This window comes from Bos taurus, chromosome 11 (genome assembly GCF_002263795.3).
Source record: "Bos taurus isolate L1 Dominette 01449 registration number 42190680 breed Hereford chromosome 11, ARS-UCD2.0, whole genome shotgun sequence".
In the NCBI taxonomy this organism is placed as follows: Eukaryota; Metazoa; Chordata; class Mammalia; order Artiodactyla; family Bovidae; genus Bos; species Bos taurus.
In genome coordinates this window covers 39,049,662-39,076,958 of record NC_037338.1, presented here as the reverse complement: position 1 = coordinate 39,076,958, position 27,297 = coordinate 39,049,662, and the positions used below count along the sequence as shown (strand labels likewise).

The 27,297-nt window shown below is 37.4% G+C and overlaps 1 protein-coding gene across 9 annotated transcripts in view; it reads right to left on the bottom strand.

The window, feature by feature from the left end:
* Positions 1–1,137: 1,137 nt before the first annotated feature.
* Positions 1,138–27,297, bottom strand: part of CCDC85A (coiled-coil domain containing 85A) — a 226,278-nt gene continuing 200,118 nt past the window's right edge. Inside the window, exons 4-7 of one of the 9 annotated variants that reach the window (XM_024998768.2) lie at positions 14,205–14,339; positions 11,018–11,137; positions 7,424–7,522; positions 1,138–2,957 (exon numbers count right to left, since the gene is read on the bottom strand). In XM_024998768.2, coding sequence (XP_024854536.1) covers positions 2,868–2,957; positions 7,424–7,522; positions 11,018–11,137; positions 14,205–14,339 — 444 coding nt within the window. In that variant the 3' untranslated portion in view covers positions 1,138–2,867. Of the gene's footprint in view, positions 2,958–7,423; positions 7,523–11,017; positions 11,138–14,204; positions 14,340–27,297 lie in introns of those variants that run through there. The other 8 variants (XM_024998769.2, XM_024998770.2, XM_024998771.2 and 5 more) reach the window with 8 other exon arrangements.

Here is a 27,297-nt window from a genome sequence, read left to right as displayed (position 1 = left end):
CTCATAGAAGTATCTTGAGCTTGTTGGGAATTTACCTTGATAAGCCAGCTTGAAGTAGGCAGATCCTTTCCGAGAATGGGTGACAGGATTTCTAACAGAATCAGTTTGTCTTTGAGGTGAAAGAGGATGAGGCAACAGAAAGCTTGCCATAGAGTGAAAACTCTGGAAATGAGAAGTCACGAGGAAAAGTAGCACTTCCTCAAGATCACGAAAATGGGTATTTGAGGGAAACTTATTTAGGTCTCAAGGATAAAAGAAGATCTTACTGGTACCCAAGATACTATGGTTCCATGTATTTCCTGAACAGTCACATCGTGAGTAAGGAACCGAAATATGTTTATTCATGTGATAGTGGTAGACATTCTTTAAAAGTTCATTGAATTAAAGAATAAGATTGTCAGTAGGTTGCTGGATGCCACATATGATCTAAATATTCTTTAGTGTATTTAGCATGTGCTAGAAACTTATAAAGCATGAATATAAAAAGCTTAGATTCTGATAGACTGACAGCTTCAAGGCTGGTAAAGGTAACCTACCAAGATATGGAAATTAACCTTTTTTTCCAGGGAAAATGAGATAAATAATCTGGTCACATAAAAGAAGGGTATCACTCAGTTTTACTGATAAAAATGTTGGGCAGTAGCAAGATTCAGACCCTGAGCTGTCCATCTACTATGCCATTTAAAGTAGGGACTAATGCTAAGCGGAAGAAGCCTTGTTCCACAGTGATTTCCAAGAAGTATGTCTGTCCTCTGACTTGCGCCTTAAGTCATTCTTTCCTCAAAAATGCAGAAGTCTCTTAGAGACACCAAAGTTTTCCATTTCTTTAATACTTCCCTTCTAGTTTATATCCTTCTGTCTACTAGTATTTTAATAATAAATAATGGAGGTTTAATATTAATCTATATGAATTAAAAGTAAAAGATACCTAATTTTTAAATATTCTTAAGTATCATTCTAAACTTTTTAACTACATTATACTAAAAAAAATAGTGAATTAAGGAATCTCTAAATACGAAATCCCTCTTTAAGAGCATATTTAAACATGCCTTTGTTTTATATTTCTATCATTATTGTCATCATACATGAGCAATATGATACTTAGCAACTATGAAAAATCTCAATTTAGGGAAAACATTCTGAAGGAAAAAAACACTGGGATTAAATAATTTATTACCATTGCTAAGATGAACACATATACTTGATACTCAATTTTAACTTTAGAACTTTAAAAAAATAGTTTTAATACAGTATCAAAATTTACACAAGTATTTTGTCAAAAGACCAGTGTGCCTTGTATTAGCTTCTGCAGGTTCTACTGCAGGCACAAAACTTTTTTTAAATGTCTTCAGAGTGTAGGAATACAACAATTTAAGGATGAAAGCTTTTCCAGAAAAGGTGTAAATATAGCAAGCAATTTTCCCTTATAGACTAATAATATTCTCAAAATATATAACGTTTTAAAAGAAAAGCTTAAATGGTAACCCAATTACAATAATTAGAAAGATAATTCTATAGCAAATTAATTCATAAATATTTTCTGAGAATAGGATTGCCTTTTCATCACAATAACATTCAAAAAAGTATAACAATTCCTTCACCAATGACAATTAATACATGTATAATGAGCCCACTTAAAAACAAGAGCAACAGAATATCTGCTATGAATCAAATCTGAGTAATTTAGAAGAAAACTGGGAATCGTTGCATTCCTACTTTTATAATTTTATATTACAATATAAAGTTAGCATTCGGTCACAGGCCTCTTGCACATTCATACAAGAAACTATCATTGCATTTGAATAAACACAAAATACCTATCATAGCATTTCCAATACACACAGTCTATTACTTTATATATATATATATACCAAAAATAAGGAAAAACTAAAGCTAGCACACCTCCTTTTCAAATCTCAAGCAATCTGAACAAGAGCTTTTAGCTTCAATAATGAAGGACATGCGTCAGTTTCATAAAACGTTAAGATAGCTGCTGTAGGCTAAGAAAGCTTTTTCCATAAATGCAGTGCAATATTTTAAAGTTTACAGAAAGTTTATTAAATATAACAGCATGTCTAGAAACTAAATTGTAGAAATTGACATCTCACAGCTGGAAACACTTAGAAAAATTGTTTGCTTGTTCTTTAATTGAAATTGTTAATATTAACATTAATGAATACACTGAAGATGGAGGTTGATATGTCCCCAAGATGTGTCTTCATGAATAATACATTAAGATGAAAAGAAAAGATGTATTTACTTTGATCAATTTAAGTAAATGGCACTCTGACAATGCACTCGACAAAGTCCTGCTACCCTTCTAGCTGGTAAGGAAAACTGATGTGGTATTTTTAGTACCTCAAAAGTCAAAACAAAATCCAAGAAACCTAACCTTATCTTGCATCCAAATTAATTATGCATCAGGAACTAGTATTTTATTGACTAAAATATAATAGGTGACCAACTCTCCAACTTGGGAAGCTGGAAACCACTTGCTATCTTCAACAACATGGTAGAACACTCCCACCATGATATACAATGATTCGATTCTATCAAAACCGCTGAGGCTCTACTGGACTCTTCCAATCATGCAGGTTTCCCCATTACAATCTTAGATCTGAAGAGTCAAAAACATTTTAGTTCTAATGAAAATATTGGAACCAAAATGGTGATTTTCAAAGCTACCTTGTTTGAGATGGACTGTAGTGAACATCAAAGTGAGAGACAAAAAATACAACTTTAGCCATACTAAATTTTATCAAGGGAAAATATGTGCAATGTACAATTGCTCCAGGTCTGTGGAAATCCACTCTTTCCTCTCTTATCTCTCTGGCAGTGGTGATGTCATGTTTGAAAGAGAGTACATCTCACATGGGTCCCTTGTACTGGTTTCCAGACAAATGTTGCCTAATTCCAGGACACGAACCTGCAGCATCTCCAAGTTTCCTCCATACAACCTTAAGAAAAAGAAGAAAAAGAGTAAGCATCTTAATTGTCCTGTTCCACAAAGGGGTGTGTATGTTTTTGTGTTTTTTTTTAAGGGGGGAAATCTATGCGAAGGACAAAGAGGAATATAAGACAAGAGACAAAATATTCACACGAATGAGCTCAAAAATAAAATGAAATGTGATGCAAGTTTCTAAATCATGAGAACTGCTCAAGAGACAGGAGTGCCATGCTTCTTTAGCAATCAGGGTCAAAATTACAAAATGATAGGCCACCTTACATTGGTTATGAGAGTGGTCCTCAACTCTGGCTGTCCACTAGGAATTACTCTTAAACAGGTAGGGTTGTCTATTTTTTTTAAATCTGTCAACATGATTCTAATGTGTAGTTAAGAATACATGAACAAAATCATCCTTGTTCCTATATTATACATCTAAAATGAGGAATACTAAAATGTTAAATAACTAAGAATAAAAGCTGCTTCACTGTCTGTAGTGGTTTAAAGTCCTGAGCTAGTAGCCTTAGGGTCACTCGTTGACTTCCCTTGTTTCCCTGTGGAATGGGGGCCTTGCTGCTGCTGCTGCTGCTGCTGCTGCTGCTGCTGCTGCTAAGTCGCTTCAGTCTGACTCTGTGCGACCCCATAGACGGCAGCCCACCAGGCTCCCCCATCCCTGGGATTCTCCAGGCAAGAACACTGGAGTGGGTTGCCATTTCCTTCTCCAATGCATGAAAGTGAAAAGTGAAAGTGAAGTCGCTCAGTCGTGTCCGACTCTTAGCAACCCCACGGACTGCAGCCCACCAGGGTCCTCCATCCATGGGACTTTCCAGGCAAGAGTACTAGAGTGGGGTGCCATTGCCTTCTCCGAATGGGGGCTTTAGTTATCATAAATTTTAGCTACCCAATAGTATATCTCAGATTACGACAACAGAAAGCATTCAGATGCAGGGGAAAGATAAGAATAAATTCAAAAGTCACTAAAAAAAATATGTTAAAAATCAGGCTATTTTAAAGGGACAATAGCAAAGGGTGAGATTAACAACAAGTAAAACCACTGAATCCAACAATGATATACCAATATACTACATTAAGAAACCACATAGTAACAGTCATAACTCTTAGTGTTTCACTGTTAGGATTATGATCAGATTGACTACTTCCACAGAAATTTACATTGCTCTAATGAACATAAACCAGCTGGTTCATCAATACTTCTTTGTTTTCTCTTTTAAAAGAGCAGATATTCCAGTGAAGCAGGTTTCTAATCATAGTAACACATAAGCATGTAGGGGTCTGTCTACCTTCATTTTGAAACCTATGGAACAATTCACCTCTGTGTACTAGCAGACACTACTATGTGGTAGAGATGTCCTGTCATATTTGAAGGGAGCTGTAGTTATGGTCTTTAAATATTTGGGAGGGAATTTCCTAGTAGCTTAGATGGTAAAAAATCCACCTGTAATTCAGGAGACCTGGATTTGATCCCTGGGTCAGGAAGATCCCCTGAAGAAGGAAATGGCTACCTATTGCAATATTTGTGCCTGGGAAATCCCATGGACAGAGAAGCCTGGCTAGCTACAGTCCATGGAGTTGCAAAGAGTCGGACACATCTGAGCATACATAGCAGTGAGTGGTTCAGGCTGTTAGGGAAGTGTCCTTTCTCAATACACTGACTGAAGAGGGACACATTCTGAATCAGGAAGCCAACGGGCACTATGGACTTTCCCTTTCTAGCCCTTAAATGGTATTACATCTACCCAGAATGCTTCGATGTCTTGTTTAGAAGCAAAGGATAGATTCAAATGATCAGGAACAAAAGGCATTAGATGATTACAACTCCAAAGTGTTGGATACAACTCCCTCTCCAAGTATTCAAATGTAGAATGTAATGGGCCTTAACCCTGAAATTACATGGTGAAAGGAAACTCAGAGAAGACAGAACTTTGAAATAAGCCAAAGACACTAAGACAGACACAGAGTAGTGACTTGTTAAATAAGTAAGAGAGCTGACCAGTTGGGTATCTGAGATGGTTACTGAGATGCAGGGCCAGTCAAGTATCTCAGCTGTTCTCAGGGAACTGACAAGGGCCAAACAGAAAAACCTAAGATAAAACTATTACTATAAAAAGATAGATAATATACTGTTTCTTAGAGAACAGTATATTTTTGTGGTAGAGCTTGGAAGAGACTAGAAGCACTACATGCTTACTAATCAAAATGATGGTGCTGTGAAGAAAGGTTGTTAACATCTATAAAATGGAAGACTGTATAGATGTTAACCTATTTCCAGAAAGAATACCAGAGACGGATATAAACCTGAGTCTTTTAACTGATTTCACATTATGAGAAAGCTTGACATTTGTGTAACATTATTGTAAAAGCCCATAATTCCTCTAATAGGTTTCATAATCTTATATACATTATTGCTTAGAAATTTTGAAACTGTCCCACAAACTGTATTTTTGTTTATTCTCCAATATTTGCTATGTGTTCTTGATGTGGATATAACTTACAATGGTGACATAAATATTTTAAATCAACACTTTTTTTTTCTTGTGGCTTTTAAATAGTTTCCAAATATAACAGTGCTAACAATCAGATTTGAACTAATTTACTTTTTTTGTTTCTCAAATTTCGGTGACCAAAGGCAAAAACAGAAAAGATGCCCTAGAGAACTTTCAAAGGTAAAAAGCTCTTGGCTTTCTGAAGGCAACAATAATTACCACTGTGTGTGTCCTTTTGAAGGATTTTTGGAAATACAGGCAAATCAAGATCAATGCAAAACTAATCAAGATCCAATTCATTAGTGGGTCCCTTCTCTACGAAATAAATTTTCTAATATCTAAAAATATTTCATCAAAAAAAGAGACAAGAAACAGTCCTGTGTTTATTGAGACAAATTCTGGCATTGAGCACAATAGAGATGGTTTCCTCTGTAAGATACATTGATTTTCATTCTTGAGAAAGAAAATGGAAGTGCCTAGATTCACTACAATTGGGAAAGTGGAAAGAGCTGGTCCTCAGAGAAAATCTGGGTATATGCCTGACTTCCCTATTCACTAGAGGACAATTTGCGGCAAGTAACTTAATTTCAGAATCTTAGTTTCTTCAAGTATAAAATGAGAGTTCCTACCCCGATTGCCCAAGATCTGGTGCGAAACCCAGACTTCTGAATTATGAAGGAGGCTCAATATGACTCTGAGAACCACTGAAGATATGACCTTCTATGGTCCCTTCCAGTTTTACAATTCCTAATGTTTGAACTTTAAAATTTATCTGAGGCAGGTGTTCAAATTGAAAAGCTTAAGGACAGACAAAAAGCTACAGAAGACAAATAGTGATACATTTAGGAAATCATGACATCTAGAACCAATGACCATTTGAAAACAGACAACAGATATGTAAGAAAGACACCACTACAGGCAAGCAAGAGACTACACGTGCTGGGGCAAGAGCGCTAAATGCCCATGGGACTTATTTAACATTTCCTGGATTCTAGGAATGCCTCAGGGAGGTAGGTAAAGGAGATACCTGGTCCTAATAGCCTAAAGCTGAAGGGTATTTCTAAGCAATTTTGATATCCTAATGAACAAAGGATAATAGTACAATGAACACCAATTCAAATCAAAGCTTAAAATAACTGACCATGAATTTTTGCTTTTAACAAATGTCTTCCCCATCATATTCTACTTAGTTTTTAAATAAATTCCACAAATTATATTCTTGATTAAATGATATATCCAAAGCATATTACTCAAAAATTAAAATTAAGATTAATCAAATCCAAACCTCAATAACAATTACACAGGCTAAGCATTGTGAAAATAGCATGTCTTCTTTTTTTTTTCCCCCACTGTATTTCTGTGATTTCATAGGTAGATTTCTGTGTGTTTATCTCTTAAGTTCATATCTCTCTCTTACTATTTTGAGATACTGCTGGGCATGACATGAAGCACACCTCATATGAATGAAGAACTTAGCAAATATTACCTATTGGGTTGGCTAAGAAGTTCACTCCAATTTCTATGGAAAAAACAGAACAAACTTTATGGCCAACCCAATATTAAGATGGTGATTTTTTTTCCCCAAGTATTGCTACAAATAATCTGCAGAAGGTTGTGTTTTCTTTGTTTATCATAGGTTTTTAAACACTGCTCTTTAAGGAAAACTATGAAATGGAAACTGATCTATTTTATCAAAACTAATAACATTTTAGGAAATTTATTGTTCAGAAACTTTCACAGTTCATTCTGGAACACAGAATTGGCCGATTCTTGCTCACCTGCATATTTTACATGATTATTGTGTTAAAAAATACCACAATAACATTTACTAAAGAAACTCAAGGTTTGGTTTTACTTTTACATAAAAAAATAAAGGCATTTAGCCAGCATTTTAAAAGTAGGTATTCATGAAGCAAAATCTAAGCTATGATGAGGCTTTCAACACAGAATACACAATAAAGCACATTAAACTTACATTGCACATTTCTCTGACTATAGCTTTTTCTGTCTCACTAAGGTCATGTTCATACTCTTTACCCTGTTGACGATCTATAGTTTCCTGAACATCCAAGACCTGGATTTGTTGAAAAAGAAAAGCAAATTTCACATGGAAAAAAAAAGTTTGTTAGTTATGAATAAAAATCATCAAGGAGCTCCACTTTGTAAAAAGAAAAAAAAAAACCTTAGTTTTTTTCCATGTCTGCATATCAGAGTAGGTTAGTATATGGCAAAATCTTTTAAAAGAGTTGATTGTTCTGAAAGCTATCTGGAGTCAATTCTACTTGATTTTCAAATGGCCATTAAGAGCAATCTACTGCATCACTAATAGTCAATTGAATTCATTCATGTCCAAAACAATTAGATGCATTTAGTTAATTTGGTCATTAAGATAAAGCTGACTGTCAACCATTTGGAGACAGTCAATAAATCTTGCTCCATTGTAAAGACTGGCATGTAATTAATTATATTACTCAACAGTCCAAATGATATGTAGACACGGCCTACAGAAAAAATGACTAAAAAGGATAATAGTGACAGGTGAAACTCGTCAGAACCCATAAGAACTTTTAACATGAACGTTACTGCCCTCAGAGTCCTTGCCTGGGTGTGTTCCTGGTGTCTAGGACAGGACTGTGGAGACAGCTCTTTGACAAAAGCAAAGAGAAGCAATGGCTCCCCAGTTGTGAAAATATGTGAGCAACACTAAGCATTTTTCATTTTTCATCTGAGAATGAGGTGTTTTTAAACAATTTTAGATTCTACCTCTCTAAATTATTCCTAAATGAATTGAGAATAAGATTCTGTTCAAAATGTCTTTAAAAGTTTCATGTCAATACTCTATTTAGTACAAAACAAGACAAAACTTTGGCCTTGAGTGCTGTTTGTTATTTTTCTCTACATCAGCTTCTAAATCAAATCACTGATGTAGTATTAAAAAAATGTTTTTCCTAAAAGCTCCTGTATAATCCAGACTGAACTGTAACACTGCTAAACCCCTTGGTTCTACTGCCACGGTCAACGCTGATGGCCACACCTAAAGCTGTCACCTGAGAATTCACACTTAAAGGCCTGAAGCAGAACCCTACAGAGTCAGTTCACATTCTTTTTATACTTAGAGGAAATTATTGATGATGCCCAATGAATATTCATAGAAAACTTAAGGCACTCCTTGGAACAAGCTCACTTGCCCACAAATTCGATTTATTATGCACCTGAGAGACGTGTACTTCAAATCAGTTAATTTCTGCTAAATGAAGTGAAGCTCCAATTAATAGTTATGAATTTTAAAGCAAGAAAAATGTGGCGTATTTCAAGTGGACTAATTCCTCTCGTTGATTTACGACTCTTTCCCCCAAACTATGACCATGGAGTTAAAGTTTAGAAATTTTTAAAACTTTACGAGAAGATGAGAAACTGAGCCACTGTTTCAACTGCTACTTTCAGAACAGAAAAAAATGATATAAATCAGCTCTAGATTGGTAACCTTTTAAAAACAAAACATGTCAAGAGGCTACATTCTTTTTTATGTTGAGGTATTCCAAAGATGCGTTTCCCAGAGGCTATGCTTGCACATATGTCTGTCTCAACTCATGGAAGCAAATGCATTCTATATTCAAAGAGCCTCCAGTTACTCAATCAAGGTGCTTTAGTTGCTCAGCATTACCCATCAGCCAAGTGAGGACACTTAATGTGTTCTGATTATAACATAATATCTTCCTCTCAAGACAAAATTTTGTATGAATTTGGAGAAAACTGAAGAGCTCTTCCTTGCCCTCCCCTTCCTTTTAGGCCATACTACCACAGCTGCGCTGAGAAACCAGGAAAAGATGGCAGTGTGACCCACTACACTGATCTGATTCCAACTGCACTTGTCGTTGAATAAGGCAATGGGCTGAAACAGGCTTCAGTTTGGAAAGCAGGGCAGTGTGTCATTTCTGGAGCATGTGTAGATACCAATACTACAGGCTTGAAGCCACTCCTTCATTTTTCCATTTCTAAAGTGCTTTCAGATTGCTAGTGCCTGATTTATGCTCAAGTAACAGCTTGTTTAGCATGCTGTTCATACTAAACAGTATCCAAATGCTGTTGCTAAGAGCAAGCCAGTTGATAAACCAGCAGCTGTCAGACAAAGGGCAGGGAGGGCCCCTCATTCTGGTGTGCCTTCCCACAAATTCCCCTCAGTTGTTCATTTTGTGACGTTTCCCAATCGAAACAGGAAACACCAAGTTCATTGCCACTGGCCCCCAGCATAGTTCTACCACCTCCCCTTATCAGCAATCTGTAAGTGCTTGGGAGAAGCACACTCATTTCATCTAAGTTACAGCAAAATGTAATGAGGGAGCTAAATCAACTGCTAAAACAATCATCCTCAAGTCAAGTAAATATTTTGAAGTTCTCATCTACTTCTTTGCTTTTCTGCGTGCCAAGGACAGTGTGGCCCCCTGCATAAGAGTGCCTCATCAGCCTGTGGATAAATCATTCTGAAACCAAAACAACTTTAGAAAAGTTGTGAAATCCATGTGGCAAAAGCAGGACCGAAGCACTCTACCTACTTTATGGCTCAGAAAGGTTTAGTCAAGGCTGCTGCTGTTGTTGCTAAGTCGTTTCAGTAGTGTCCGATTCTGTGCAACCCCATAAACAGCAGGCCACCAGGCTCCTCTGTCCCTGGGATTCTGCAGGCAAGAATACCGGAGTGGGTTGCCATTTCCTTCTCCAACGCATGCATGCATGCTAAGTCGCTTCAGTCATGTCCGACTCTGTACGACATGTTAGGAATTAGAGATAATTTGGAGGACAGTGTTTTATACTTTGGAGCTGATGAAATTTCAAGGAATTGTCTCAGGTTTTAATATGATTTTTATTGCCTGCAGTTTCTTCTTAGGTAAATATTCATATTGCATATTATTAATTTTACTTATTGGAAAGCTCATTACTGGTAAAAAAAATAAACTATAAATTTAAGCCACATCTTTCTTTATTTCAGAATCTTAATTATAAGCCAAAAATAATATATCTTTATGAATAAGACCAGATGTCTATTTTCTATAGTCTATAAAGAGGCATTAACTAGACTTTGAAGACTTAATTTCTATTTAGTGGTGAACAGAGTAGGCTTTTGTTTATTTGAAAACTTTTTTTTAGTAAGTTGCACAACGTACTTCAGTTGCAAAAAGAAAAATATGGTATCCTTCGTTATTTTGGCTACCTATTAAGTTCCTGTATTTGAAGACGTCCATGCTACAAACATTGCACAGAAAATACCTGTAACAATATTTTACACATACATGCACATCAGACTTCAACTTCAATGCAGATAGATATGAATCACATTACTCAAAACAAAATGATAAAATTAGAGATTCAATTCAACCATAAGTACTCAAACCCACTATTAGTTTATAAAATTAAAATCATTCTTCAAAACTTAATATTAAAAAAAAAGTATACCATAGGGGTCAAAAAATAAAGTATCTATGGTTAAAACGAGACCGTGAGGATTACCAGACTATAGTGAACAAGCCACAACACAACTGAAGTACTGAAGAAATGGTTGTACACAGTTGGTTACCTTAAGAGAGTGTACCACGGGTTCAGGCTGCTGAGAAGGTGTGGTATGTCCACTGAAGCTAGCTGGAGAGTTGGGTGAACTGTTACTCCCATCAGCCCCAGATGACAACCTAAAAGAACCCTTAGTAGAAAATCAACAACTTTGTTATTAAAACAAAAGTCGTTTATAACTGAAGAGATGTCATTCAATATTCAATTTCACTGCCAAATGAGAATTAGCCTTTTTTTCCCTAGCCTGTCATAAGATGCTATCAACCTGTTAATTGGAATACACTTGCTGCTTGACCAGCAAAAAAAAAGCTAACCAAGAGCCATCTCTATGCATTTCCAGATGTCAGCTCTGATTTACTGAAGAGAGCAATGCCCCCTAAGGAATGCCCATTAAGAACATTTTAAGAATGATTTTTGAAACTTAAAGATACTCAAGAGTAGGGAATTTGTGAGTTACTCCACATTTGAGTTAAAATGCTCACTCAGCATGACAAATGCCATATTCCATATGTCTCAGAAAATGCAGATACATCACATTGGAGAAATGGTGTCCCTTACCTATGGCGGAACATTTCCCAAAGAGATTTAACCATATGCAACATTTTCTTCAAGAATTCTCTTATTTTATGAACTTTTAAAAAATGAAAAAAAAAACAGATTGCAAATTATAAATTTGTAGTTTAGTGACTTTTCAACTGAATTGCTGAGAAGTCAGAACCTGGGCATTATTAATTTGACCTGCAAAAGTCACAGTCGCCCATACAGGAAATGGGAAAAAGTAAAAATGTCACTTTTTCCAGGGCTCCTTAGGAAAAATATTAATGGATCAGGAAAGAAAAAGAACATCAGTGATCTACCCTCCTAGCAAAAACAATCTAATGGGAATTTTCCTGTTTTTAGGGTCTGAGAGATTTTAATTTCTATCCATCAACAAATCTGCAGATTTTTTCATACCTACTAGATTAATAACTGTTCCCTTTAACTTGACCCTATGAATCTAATCCCCTGAGAAGGAGCCATGGAAGGCGCAGCATGTGTGGATTCTTGGTAGGAAGAAACAACAGTGATCTGGGACATTAATTTTCTAGCATCCACAGGAGCGCTTCTGTGATGTGCATTTTAGGGATGGGTGGGAGAAGCTGAGCACAGCAACAGTTACAGGTATGGGTTTTACACAAACCGTGCTAACTGCAGAGAAATTAACTCTTGCTATTGATTTTTACAGAGATTATCATTTATAATGAATTGGGAATATCTTATCCATTCCCTCGTCACTGTCCTTTCTATCTATATGTCCCTGAAGGCTGTCCTTGCCATCTCACAAGCCAACTGAGGCCATGTTCTTTCCTACGCAATCAGGTCAGGTCCTGCCCCCACCCTCATTAGCCAACAGGGAGAGGAAGCCATGGATTATGACATTTAGGTGACCTTCCAGCTTCTGTTTGCCACTGAAATTAATGATGCAATTAATAGCAGGTGATGACATAGGACATACAATTGTCACAGCCCAACCCGCTCTGGGAAAAAAATATAAGGTTTGTTTTGTTGTAATTTGAATCATATCAATCATAGAGTACCTAAAACAAATAATAGAAAGTAATCTATATGAAGTTTAAAGATGATTAATAACAGGCACATGCCCCCCATCCAACCACCAAATTTGGACATTCTCTTCCTTTGTAGAAATCAAATATTTCCAAAACAAATGAGGAACTAAAGGAAGTTCTTCCCTGAAAAGCTCTGGTTCTCTACTATTCTCTTTCCTTACAGGTACCACCCTTAGGAACTCTTCGGAAAAGGTTTCTGAGGTTATACAGAATTCACATTCACGTCTCATTTGGGCTCCACCACTGCAGTGCTGTTTCCTCTGAATGGTAATCTAACTTGTCAGGCAAGATCCCTCCCCTTCTGGAACAAACACCCTGCAAATTCTTCCTTTTCTGCCCAGCCTGTTTCAAATCCCAGATCTGACAAAATGTGGTAGGCATGTCCAATTCTAGCTTCTTTGCCCTTGGGCACAGGACCTCTATCTTTCAGGGTAATTTGGTTTAAGAGAATTTCTGAAATCAATGATAAGTAGCTTCCCTAAACCACATTCTTTGGGCAATTTAGCATTGTTTAGACTTAAGGACAGTCCTGCCTACTCAGAAAGACATACCCTTTTATTAAAGAAGTTTCACCACCATCATCATCACAAAAGCTACAGTGGAAGCTACATAGGTGAGGGAAGGAGGAAGAGGTGGTGGCAGGCAACTTATTCACGGATTCAAGCTCTACTTCAAATCTGCTTTGCAAGCCATGGACTTAGTCATCATTAGAAAGGTAAAGTTTCATATTTCATGTAGTTTTTTGTGTAGCTGCAAGGGTTACTGAATGCAGGTTAAGTTGTACACTAATAGATGCTAAATAGTTTTCTTGATTATAACAGAAACAAGCACCTCATTCTTTCTGTCACATCTCATTTAGTTACTATAAAATAAAACTTTAGATTTCTAGTGCTGATTGGTAGAGTTTTATCTGGGCTTTCTCTAGGCTCTGGGCTCCATCAATACATAGTCTCAGTTGAATAATATGTTTTCACTAAAGTACTTTTTAAAATATGCTACTGGGTAAAATACTAGCACAAAAAATATTTTAAAAGAGTCCCTTGGAGTTTATTTCAATAAGATTTAGCCTGCTTATTTAAATTGTATCTTGGCTGACTCAGGAGACTGGGAATTTAAAAAGAAAAAAATCTTACTGAAATTGGAAATGAGAGTCCCAGCTTTGGGGTTGCTTGTTTTAAAGCCACACATGACCACACACAGTGCACACACCACCGCTTGGGTCAGCGGTCAGTTTGAAAGGGCAAGGAATAATTTTCCGAGCTGGTCTTGACACTTCTGGTGGTGTCTAACAGTTCATTTTCATGGTCACTGACAATCCCTTTTCAAAAAAAAGGTGTAGGTACCTTTCTCCTTCTTCAATGTTTGGGGTTATTCAACTTTCAGCCCCAGGTTCAGGGGGAAAAGCACTGAAGGTAACTATTCAGAAGATAAAAGACTCTATTCCCGCCTTCCCTCCCCTGATCTGGACACACAATGACTTTCCTTCATGTGTGCAGACTTGTTCTCTCCCCCCAGTATAACTTTTCCTCTAGCAACAGAATCCATCTGGTTACGCACAAGCAAATCAGTAGCTGACTCATCTTCACTCACCGGGAGAGTGGGCAGGCATCGTCCTATTCCTCGGCACCCTTGCCACCACTGCAAGACCCGCCGGGCTCTGGGCCCCCAGCCTTTCTCCATATTTGAGCTGTTTCTAGTTGGAGGTTGCCTTCTATTCTGGGTGGCCTTATATTTGGAACAATATAGTACAATCACTCAGAAAAATGCTGTTTCCCAAGTCTCAAGAAAGCAGATAGAACAAGAAGCTTAATGAAATGAACCACAATGACCACAATGGCAAGCTGTAACATGCACCTCTAACAAGGGAGAACATTTAAAAACTCAGTGAAGTCCTGTATGTAAGAGCTAATATTGATTCTTTTTTTTTAAGTTTTGGGCAGAGGTATAACTAATTCTCAAGCTATCAAAAAGAGATAGATGATAATGCCAAAATTCTACCAAAAAAAAAAAGGAAGCTATTTATACAACTTAATTTTGTTGGTTTTATTTGTGAGAAATAGAGAATTAACATAAGGTCTTCTAAGTATTTAAACCAGTATCTTCAGAACTTAGAAATTATTTAAATGTAGTTGGGAGCACTCAGACCTTATGTTAAGAAACACACGTTGGGTAGATATATTCATATTCATAAAAACTGACACTGCATCAAATTCTCAGCAAAATTTCTATACACTGAAGAGTATATAATGAACTCAGAGATCACTGTTGCAAAAAACTATTTTACATGGGGCATATACATAATTATCAAAATTTCTATTAATCAGTCATTTCCCAAGTTTCTGTACTGGTTGTAACTAGAGCTATCATATAAGTGACACAAAAAGAAAATAAAAAGAGTTTTCATCCCTAAATTTTAGTTTTTTCAATGACCAAACTAATTTTATTAAAATGATCAGAAACAAAATTAACTCATCTGTCCATAATTTCCTTTCCCTGCCAGCTTTCACTAAGACCTTCTAAGAATGCTATGTCCTAAAGAATAAACAATTTTTGAAATATAGAAAACTTGCAAATGTAGTCTAAAAATTCCAGTGTACAAATATTTAAGTTAATTTTAGGAGACTTAAAATGAGAAAATAATTTGTTAGTTCTCATTAATCTGTTATTTGCTTTACGGTGAACAGCACTGGTCTAATTTTTACTTTTCTCAGACTTTTGGAGGCTGAACAATAAAGAAAATATACCATGGTCAGAAGTGAAATCAGAAAGGGAGCAATGTCGACCAGCATTTGGTACTCACAAAATTTTATTCTGAGTCTACAAAATAAGTACAAGTTACCTATTAAGAAAGAAAGTCACACATATTCTTCACATATAGCAGAGAAAATTATATATTTGCAGTTGGACCACAATGAATATCTCCTCAATCAACACTAATTTAAACTTTGCTCTCTCAGTAATCATCTGTCAGTGTCTATTTCCATTATAAAGATTTATCCAACAATTTATAATATGGTGGATGGCTGAAAAGTCACCCCCTATCCCAATCTGCACAGTTTTGTTCCTGGGATGATCATTAGCAATGAATGAAGATTTTTTTTACAAATGAGCTCTATATTCTAAATTTGGTTCTCTCCAAGACTTAAACATCTCACAGATTTCATGTTTTTTTGTATCCAACAACCAAATAAAACATAAAATTTTCTTTCATCTGTATTTAATGTGTAGTGAGATTAAATCCCAATGCCTCTCCACTGTAACAAAACTTATTACAATAACCATGAAATCTAAGGTAATATCTATGACCAGTTAGAGGCCTTGCTGGAAGGAGCAGTCATTTATTTTCATTTCCAGAAAGTTGATACAACGTGCAATAGCAACATTTTTCAGTATCTTGTAAAAGGTTCTTTTTAAACATACTCAATACAGATTGTAGAGGATTAATCTCATAAAAGGGGGCAATATATGTATTCTTGCCTCAAGAGCCCCATGAACAGTATGAAAAGGCAAAAAGATAAGACACTGAAAGATGAACTCCCCAGGTCGATTGTGCCCAATAGGCTACTGGAGATCAGTGGAGAAATAACTCCAGAAAGAATGAAGAGATGGAGCCAAAGCAAAACTAACACGCAGTTGTGGATGAAACTGGTGATAGAAACAAAGTCCGATGGTGTAAAGAGCAATATTGCATAGGAACCTGGAATGTCAGGTCCATGAATCAAGGCAAATTGGAAGTGGTCAAACAAAAAACTGCAAGACTGATCATCGACATTTCAGGAATCAGCAAATTAAAATGGACTGGAATGGGTAAATTTAACTCAGCTGACCATTATATCTACTACTGTGGGCAAGAATCCCTTAGAAGAAATGGAGTAGCCATCATAGTCAACAAAAGAGTCCAAAATGCAGTATCTGGATGCAATCTCAAAAATAACAGAATGATCTCTTGTTCGTTTTCAAGGCAAACCACTCAATATCACGATAATCCAAGTCTATGCCCCAACTAGTAATGCTGAAGAAGCTGAAGCTGAACGATTTTATGAAGACCTACAAGACCTTCCAGAACTAACACACAAAAAAGATGTCCTTTTCATTATACAGGGGACTGAAATGCAAAAGTAGGAAATCAATGAATACTTGGAGTAACAGGCAAATTTGGCCTTGGAGTACAGAACGAAACAGGGCAAAGGGCGATAGAGTTTTGCCAAGAGAACACACTGGTCATAGCAAACACCTCTTCCAACACAAGAGAATACTCTACACATGGACATCACCAGATGGTCAATACTGAAATCAGATTGATTACATTCTTTGCAGCCAAAGATGGAGAAGCTCCATATAGTCAGCAAAAACAAAACCGGGAGTGGACTGTGGCACAGATCATGAACTCCTTATTGCCAAATTCAGACTTAAATTGAAGTAGGGAAAACCGCTAGACCATTCAGGTATGACCTAAATCAAATCCCTGATTATACAGTGGAAATGACAAATAGATTCAAGGGATTACATCTGAAAGATTGCCTGAAGAACTATGGATGGAGGTTCATGATGTTGTACAGGAGACAGGAACCAAGACCATCCCCATGGAAAAGAAATGCAAAAGAAAAATGGCTTTGTGAGGAGGTCTTACAATAGCTGTGAAAAGAAGAGAAGCAAAAAGCAAAGAAGAAAAGGAAAGATATACCCATTTGAATTCAGAGTTCCAAAGAACAGCAAGGAGAGATAAGAAAGCCTTCCTCAGTGATCAGTGCAAAGAAATAGAGGAAAACAACAGAATGGGAAAGACTAGAGATCTCTTCAAGAAAATTAGAGATACCCAAGGGAATATTTCACACAAAAATGGGCACAATAAAGGACAGAAATGGTATGGACCTAACAGAAGCAGAAAATATCAAGAAGAGGTGACAAGAATACACAGAAGAACTATACAAAAAAGATCTTCATGACCCAGATAACCACGATGGTGTGATCACTCACCTAGAGCTAGACATCCTGGAATGTGAAGCCAAGTGGGTCTTAGGAAGCATCACTACAAACAAAGCTAGTGGAGGTGATGGAATTCCAATTGAGCCATTTCAAATCCTGAAAGATGATGCTGTGAAAGTGCTGCACTCAATATACCAGCAAATATGGAAAACTCAGCAGTGGTCACAGGACTGGAAAAGGTCAGTATTAATACCAATCCCAAAGAAAGGAAATGCCAAAGAATGTTCAAACTACCACACAATTGCACTCATCTCATACACTAGTAAAGTAATGCTCAAAATTCTCCAAGACAGGCTTCAACAGTACATGAACCGTGAACTTCCAGATATTCAATCTGGTTTTAGAAAAGGCAGAGGAACCAGAGATAAAATTGCCAACATCCACTGGATTATCAAAAAAGCAACAGAGTTCCAGAAAAACATCTATTTCTGCATTATTGACTATGCCAAAGCCTTTGTGTGGATCACAATAAACTGTGGAAAATTCTGAAAGAGATGGGAATACCAGACCACCTGACCTGTCTCCTGAGAAATTTGTATGCAGTTCAAGAAGCAACAGTTAGTACTGGACTTGGAACAACAGACTGGTTGCAGATTAGGAAAGGAGGAAGTTAAGGCTGTATGTTGTCACCCTGCTTATTTAACTTCTATGCAGAGTACATCATGTGAAATGCTAGGCTGGATGAAGCACAAGCTCGGATCAAGATTGTCGGGAGAAATAGCAATAACCTCAGATATGCAGATGACACCACCCTTATGGCAGAAAGTGAAAAAGAACTAAAGAGCCTCTTGATGAAAGTGAAAGTGGAGAGTGAAAAAGTTGGCTTTAAGCTCAACATTCAGAAAACTAAGATGATGGCATCTGGTCCCATCACTTCATGGCAAATAGATGGGGAAACAGTGGAAACAGAGACAGACTTTATTTTAGGGGGCTCCAAAATCACTGCAGATGGTGATTGCAGTCATTAAATTAAAACATCCTTGCTTCTTGGAAGAAAAGTTATGACTAACTTAGATAGCATATTCAGAGAAGGCAATGGCAACCCACTCCAGTACTCTTGCCTGGAAAATCCCATGGACAGAGGAACCTGGTAGGCTGCAGTCCATGGGATCGCTACGAGTCGGACATGACTGAGAGACTTCACTTTCACTTTTCGCTTTCATGCACTGGAGAAGGAAATGGCAACCCACTCCAGTGTTCTTGCCTGAAGAATTCCAGGGATGGGGGAGCCTGGTAGGCTGCCGTCTATGGGGTCGCACAGAGTTGGACACGACTGAAGTGACTTAGCAGCAGCAGCAGACAGCATGTTAAAAAGCACAGACATTACTTTGCCAACAAAGGTCCATCTAGTCAAGGCTATGGTTTCTCCAGTAGTCATGTATGGATATGAGAGTTGGACTATAAAGAAAGCTGAGTGCCAAAGAATTGATGCTTTTGACCTATGGTATTGGAGAAGACTCTTGAGAGTCCCTTGGACTGCAATGAGATTCAGCTAGTCCATCCTAAAGGAAATCAGTCCTGAATATTCATTGGAAGGACTGATGTTGAAGCTGAATCTCCAATACTTTGGCCACCTGATGCAAAGAATTGACTCATTGGAAAAAACCCTGATGCTGGGAAAGATTGAAGGTAGGAGGAGAAGGGGACGACAGAGGATGACATGGTTGGATGGCATCACCGACTCAATGGACATGAGTCTGAATAAACTCTGGGAGTTGGTGATGGACAGGGAGGCCTGGCACACTGCAGTCCATGGGGTCGCAAAGAGTGGACATGACTGAGCAACTGAACTGAACTGAGCTGATATGAGCCAGATTTTCACAGATGAATAAACTACTTTATTATCATTTTAAAGGAAATGGTACTCTTTTAGAATCAGGATTATTGACTTTCTACTCATTTCAGCAACTTTCTTGTTTTAAATCAGGTCATGGAAAAATGTATTCTGGACTGGCCATCATTTTTGACCTTCAAGTAAAATATAATGAAGGTTTTCTGATAGCTCTACAGTTGTCAATCATGCTATTTTTTTGAAGATAGATTTATAGAATATAAATCATCAGTAATTCTGGTTGGAGTGATTTCTGGCAAATTCAGAACCTGAAGTGGGGACACCCAAATTTTATCCAGGAATTGGGAGAACAATTCCCAACCACCTTAACAAAGTCATTTCCTATTTTCTAAGGAATTCTATTTTGCTTTGTTTTCTGCAGTTTTCCAAAAATTCAAATTCATTTTTTTCCTAAAAAGTAGGCATGAATGACCCTGCTATGGTACTCATCAGCTACTGTTGAGCTACATTATATATAGTTAATCTGAAAATTATTTAGTATTCCATTTATTTAATATTCTATCTATTTAGTATTTATTTAGTATTTTGCATGTTATTTAACTTTCAGTTCAGTTCAGTTCAGTCGCTCAGTCATGTCCGACTCTTTGTGACCCCATGAATCGCAGCACGCCAGGCCTCCCTGTCCATCACCAACTCCCGGAGTTCACTCAGACTCACGTCCATCGAGTCAGTGATGCCATCCAGCCAATCATCCTCTGTTGTCCCCTTCTCCTCCTGCCCTCAATCCCTCCCAGCATCAGAGTCTTTTCCAATGAGTCAACTCTTCGCATGAGGTGGCCAAAGTACTGGAGTTTCAGCTTTAGCATCATTCCTTCCAAAGAAATCCCAGGGCTGATCTCCTTCAGAATGGACTGGAGGACTGTCCATTGACTGTCAGCTATGTCATCATAGCTGACATCATAATCAATGGGTGAAAAGCTAAAAGCATTTTCCCTAAGCTGAGCAATAAGACAGGGATGTCCCCTCTTGCCAGTTTTTTTCAACATGGTGCTGGAAGTCCTAGTCATAGCAATCAGACAAGAAAAAGAAATAAAAATACTAATTGGAAAAAAAAAAAAAGTGTCACTGTTTGCAGATCAGATCAGATCAGATCAGTCGCTCAGTCGTGTCTGACTCTTTGCGACCCCATGAACTGCAGCACGCCAGGGCTCCCTGTCCATCACCAACTCCCGGAGTTCACTGAGACTCACGTCCATCGAGTCAGTGATGCCATCCAGCCATCTCATCCTCTGTCAGATGGCATGATACTAAACAGAGAAAATCCTACACATCACCAAAAAACTATTAAAGCTCACCAGTAAATTAAGTGAAGCTACAGTATACAGGATTTATACACAGAAATCTGTTGCTTGTCTATGCACTAATAATTAACTATCAGAAAGAGAAAGCAAGAAAACAATCACATTTAAAACTGCATCAAAAAGAATAAACTACTCAGGGGTAAAATTAACCAAGGAGATAAAATACCTGTACTCTGAAAATTATAACATTCTGATGAATGAAATTGAATATGATACAAATAAATGGAAATATAATCTGTGTTCATGAATTGGGAAAAAAATAATAGTTAAAATGTCCATACTATTCAAAGGAATCTGCAGTCCTAATGCAATCCCTATCTAAATATCTATGACATTTTTCACAGAGCTAGAACAAATAACCCTAAAATTTATATGGAACCACAAAAGACTTAATAGCCAAAGAAATCTTGACAAAACAGAACAACACTGGAGCTATCATGTGCCTTGAATTCAGACTATACTACAAAGCCACAGTAATCAAAACAGTATAATGCGGGCACAAAAATAGACACTTAGATCAATGGAACAGAATAGAGGGCCCAGAAGTCAAGACACATACTTATGGTCAATCAATCTATGACAAAGGAGTTAATAACATACAACAGGGAAAAGATAGTCTCTTCAATAAATGGTGCTGGAAAAAACTGAACAGCTACATGTGAAACAGTGAAATTAGAACATTTACTTACACCATATATACAAATACACTCAAAATGTATTAAAACCTAAATGTAAGATCAGATGCCATAACACTAGATGAAAACATGAGCAGAACAGTCTTTGACATGAATCAGCAATGTTTTTTGAATCTGTCTCCTAAGGCAAAGGAAACAAAAACAAATGAGACCTAATTAAACTTAAAAACTTTTGTACAACAAAGGAACCCATTGACAAAATGAAAAGACACATAATGGGAAAAAATATTTGCAATGATATGCCCAATAGGAGTTAATATTCAAAATATTTAAAACTCATATATATATCTAAAGCTCATATATATATATATAACTCACATATATATGAGTTTTAAAAGCTCATAAAACTCAGTATCAAAAAAAAAAAACTGATTAAGAAATGGACAGAAGACCTAAATAGACATTTCTCCATAGAAGACACACAGTTGGTGAACATGCATATGAAAAGATGCTCAACATCACTAGTTACCAGAGAAACGCAAATCAAAACCACAAAGAGGTCATCCTGCTCACATCTGTTAGAAAGGTTATCATCAAAAAGACCGCAACTAAACACTGGTGAGACTGTGCAGAAAAGGGAACCTTTGTGCACTGTTGCTAGGAATGTAAATTGATGAATCCACTACGGAAAATGGTATGGAGGTTCTTTAAAAAACTAAAAAGAGAACCACCATAGGATCCAGCAATTCCACTCCTGAATATATATCTTAAGAAAACAAAAACATTAATTCAAAAGGATACCCCCCAATGTTCATAGCAGCATTATTTACAATAGCCAGGATACAGAAACAACCTCAGTGCTGACTGATGGATGAATGTATACAAAAGATATGTAACTATGCATGCATGATCCTAGTTCCCCAACCAGGGAATGAACCCACACCCCTTACAATGGAAGCACGGAGTCCCAACTACTGGGCCATCAGGAAGTCCATACTACCCATTTTTTATGACACGATATCTGTAAATTTGGGATACTTTCTATTATTGTCCTTAAAATAACTGACCTTCAAAATTAAGGAAAAAATATGAAACCATGAAATTTTTAAAAGATCATCTAAACAAAAAGAAAATACTTATGGTCCCAGAATACTTATTACTTATGGTCCTGGAAGAAAATTATTGCAATTCACAATGTGAGATTTAAGAGAACTAGCAAGATAAAGCTTTTGTGATTATCTTCTTGCTATTTTATGGTTATATTTTACTAGTTTTAATAAAATTATATTTAACTGACACTCTAGAAGCTTCCAGTCTTTTGCCTCATAGAAGTACATTTTTAAAAAGTCTTTAACAAGAATAGGACAATATTGTGTTTTTATATTTTATCATAAATACATGCTTCCCACTTTGATATAAATCAGATGTAATGCATTTGTAACAAACATTAGAGCCCAGCCCCCTTACCTATTATAGAAAGCCAACTATGAAAGCCTGAAGATTGATCGGCTAAAGTGGTTTCCTGTTAGTTAAAGATTTTTAATTTTTTATAAATCCTGAAGCTAGGTCAAACTATCAAACTGTGTGCCTCATACCTCATGAGAATGCATACCTAGTTTAAGAGTGAGGATGAATTCTCTTTTTCCTTATTATATGGCAAGAGCAGATGCTTTGGAAAATAATATTTTGCTCAGTTTGATCAGTCTTCATTCTGACATATTGCAATACTGCAACAGCACACCAACAAATGCTCAGATAAGAAGAGATTTCCCGAAAATAAACTTAAAAATGCTAAGAGACCCTCTGCTTTGGTCTAATAGACAATAGTTGACTGTATTCAGAGAAAAGCACTTCTTATTTAAATTAAAGAATCTATTCAATACTACTTTAAAATATTAAATAATTTCCTAGATAATTCAGATATTCATTTATTCACTTCACATATATTTACTAAGCACCTACCAAAGATAATATTCCATATGATGCCAAGTACATTTCCATTCCAATAAATTTTCGTTGCAAGAAAAGCACAGTAAGTTTGTATTGTTGACTATAGGATCACAATGCTTAGGTTCAGAGTCTTAAGCTGACACTTAGCAGTGGCATGACCTCTCTGTGCCTCAGTTTCCTAGTCTATAAAATGTGGATAGTAATGCTACAATGGAAAGTCAGTCTACAGGTTTGGTTACTTACATGAAAAGAGCTTTACAACAATGCCTGGCCCACAGTAAGTGCTAAGTAATTGCTGTCATTATCACAAATGTTTTAGCTTTGCTTGTCAACACATTTTATAACTTGTTTGTCAATCTACTTTCACATGTTTATTATTTAGAGCAGTTTTCAACCTGAGGTGATTTGGCCCCCAGCAGGAGATACTTGGCAAAGAGACCTACAGTTATTTTTAGTTGTCAAAACTGGGCAGTTTCTATGGGAATCTAGTCGGTAGAGGACAAGGATGCTGCTGAATATCTGACAATGCACAGGACAGGGACAGCCCACTACAACAGCATTATCCAGCCCCACATGTCAATAGTGCTCAGGTTGAGAAATCCTGATGTAGTGAATCTAGGGAATCTCTGCATTTTGTGTGTGAAGACAAGTTGCCCACAAGACTGTGATGGAGCCTGTGATGATTTTAAAAGAAATTCTCTGAGCTTAAGACCTCAAGTGATCTAAGTATAAAGACATCCTTATTTCCAACCCCCCCATAAGCAAATTACTCTTTCTAACAAAAGGAATATTATTAAAAATACCTGATACATCCTACTGTAATAACACTAGCAGAAACAGCACACAGAATGGGCAGGCTCAGGGCAGCAGTCCAGAGGACAAAGAATTGTCAGAGTGGAGAGAGACAGCACTCTGCAGCACCTTGAAAACAGAGACATCCATCCCACAGAGAGTAAAACTGGCAGAGGTGCTCTGTGGACATTATGGGAGAAAATGAATCTTACTTAGCAAAACAAAAGGTAAAGATTCTGCCATTAACATTAAGTAGTCATACCAAGAAAGAATAAAATTGCCCACAAATAGAAATGAGGGCTCTGACACATGAAACAACATCCCAGGGCAGATGAGAACATGCTGTGATAGGCAGAGAGCAATCAGAGAATACTGGACCAGAACACGGACCACTCTCTCTAGATGTAGCGAAGTCTGTTGACATGTTTGTCTCCTCAGTAGGAAGAAGACTCCTGAGGGTGAATCTGAATCATAACAGCTCTCAATTACTAAGCCCCTGCTACGTGTTAGGCCTCTCCTAAGTGCTGTCAATTAAAAGATTATTAAGAGTAGCTCATATGAGCTTCTACTATATGATAATATCCATTAAGACATGAACTGTTGGCCTGGCGCTTGTTCTCAGTAATTTATACTTCGTAGTGACTTTTTTTTTTTTCTTTTTGGCTTGGGGCCCTGAAGGTCTTCTGTTCCAGGTACTCATCCTTTAGCTCCTGGGCTACAAGGAGATCCTGTAGATCCTAGGGAGCATCAAGACTGACCCAGGGGCTTGGGGAGGTCAGAATAGAAGCATGTTAATAACTGATGCAGAAGAACTGGTACATACGAGGTGAACATCAGCTTTGGGCCCAAGGACTTTGTCCACTCCAGACCCAGAATTGTGGCCACAACAGTTACATAAAGCTTGTAGCTGTAAAACCCCAAAGATTTTGTGATTTGAGATTTGATGAAGTCACCTAATGAATTTGTTGAGAATTGTTAGCAACTCACTTTGGAGTACTGTGTAAGTCACGGTATAAATGAAATACAATAGGGTTCCAGCTCAACAGAGTTATCAAGAAAGTAATCTATTTCCTATTCTAGCTTTCTGCTCTCTGGGTTTGCAGTTCCAGTGATAGTCTTCTGGATACCATGCTTTTCTTACTCCATACTGGTGTGATCCAGGATGTCACTCTCTTGATTCTGGTTCCTTTATATTTATTCATATTCTTTCTCTTATTCTAGAACGGGTGTTGAAAAAGCTTGCTTCCATCCTGGCTCTGATGAACAAGTCATGATCATGGGGACTCTACTTTCATGGTTTGACAGAGGGTATAATTACCCTGACCACTCACTGCAAAGTGAGCTGGTAAGACTCTTGTTCATAGCCCTATCCCATTTGATAGTAATATTTCATGTATCTTGGAGCTCCTTAAGGTCACTGCATTTTGCTTTTATTATCTATATAATCACAATGACCAGCACCCTATCTCCACATAGAAGTTGCTCAATAAACTTAATATGTTAATGGATAATAAAAATCAATGTGCAGGACAGTGGTTTTTCCTCTATCATCTCAGAAGTAGTTGTGTAAATGCTTTAATTGTGTGTCTGTGTACTCTGTAATTAGTAGGTACTCAACTATTTATTGAGTCATTAAAGCTAGTGGAGGTGATGGAATTCCAGTTGAGCTATTTCAAATCCTGAAAGATTATGCTGTGAAAGTGCTGCACTCAATATGCCAGCAAATTTGGAAAACTCAGCAGTGGCCACAGGACTGGAAAAGGTCAGTTTTTATTTCAATCCCAAAGAAAGGCAATGCCAAAGAATGCTCAAACTACCGCACAATTGCATTCATCTCACATGCTAGTAAAGTAATGCTCAAAATTCTCCAAGCCAGGCTTCAGCAATACGTGAACCGTGAACTTCCTGATGTTCAAGCTGGTTTTAGAAAAGGCAGAGGAACCAGAGATCAAATTCCCAACATCCGCTGGATCATGGAAAAAGCAAGAGAGTTCCAGAAAAACATCTATTTCTGCTTTACTGACTATGCCAAAGCCTTCAACTGTGTGGATCACAATAAACTGTGGAAAATTCTGAAAGAGATGGGAATACCAGACCACCTGACTTGCCTCTTGAGAAATCTGTATGTAGTCAGGAAGCAACAGTTAGAACTGGACATGGAACAACAGACTGGTTCCAAATAGGAAAAGGAGTATGTCAAGGCTGTATATTATCACCCTGCTTATTTAACTTATATGCAGAGTACATCATGAGAAACACTGGACTGGAAGAAACACAAGCTGGAATCAGGATTGCTGGGAGAAATATAAATAACCTCAGATATGCAGATGACACCACCCTTATGGCAGAAAGTGAAGAGGAACTCAAAAGCCTCTTGATAAAAGTGAAAGAGGAGAGTGAAAAAGTTGGCTTAAAGCTCAACATTCAGAAAACGAAGATCATGGCATCCGGTCCCATCATTTCATGGGAAATAGATGGGGAAACAGTGGAAACAGTGTCAGACTTTATTTTTTGGGGCTCCAAAATCACTCCAGATGGTGACTGCAGCCATGAAATTAAAAGATGCTTACTCCTTGGAAGGAAAGTTATGACTAACCTAGATAGCATATTGAAAAGCAGAGACTTTACTTTGCCAACAAAGGTCCATCTAGTCAGGGCTATGGTTTTTCCAGTGGTCATGTATGGATGTGAGAGTTGGACTGTGAAGAAGGCTGAGCACCGAAAAATTGATGCTTTTGAACTGTGGTGTTGGAGAAGACTCTTGAGAGTCCCTTGGTCTTCAAGGAGATCCAACCAGTCCACTCTGAAGAAGATCAGCCCTGGGATTTCTTTGGAAGGAATGATGCTAAAGCTGAAACTCCACTACTTTGGCCACCTCATGCGAAGAGTTGACTCATTGGAAAAGACTCTGATGCTGGGAGGGATTGGGGGCAGGAGGAGAAGGGGACGACAGAGGATGAGATGGCTGGATGGCATCACTGACTCGATGGACGTGAGTCTCAGTGAACTCCGGGAGTTTGTGATGGACAGGGAGGCCTGGCGTGCTGCGATTCATGGGGTCGCAAAGAGTCGGACATGACTGAGCAACTGAACTGAAATGAAAGCATACTTCTAGGGTGCTAAAATGGTCTGAAACAAATAAAACTGAAATTTCTGTGATGTCTACA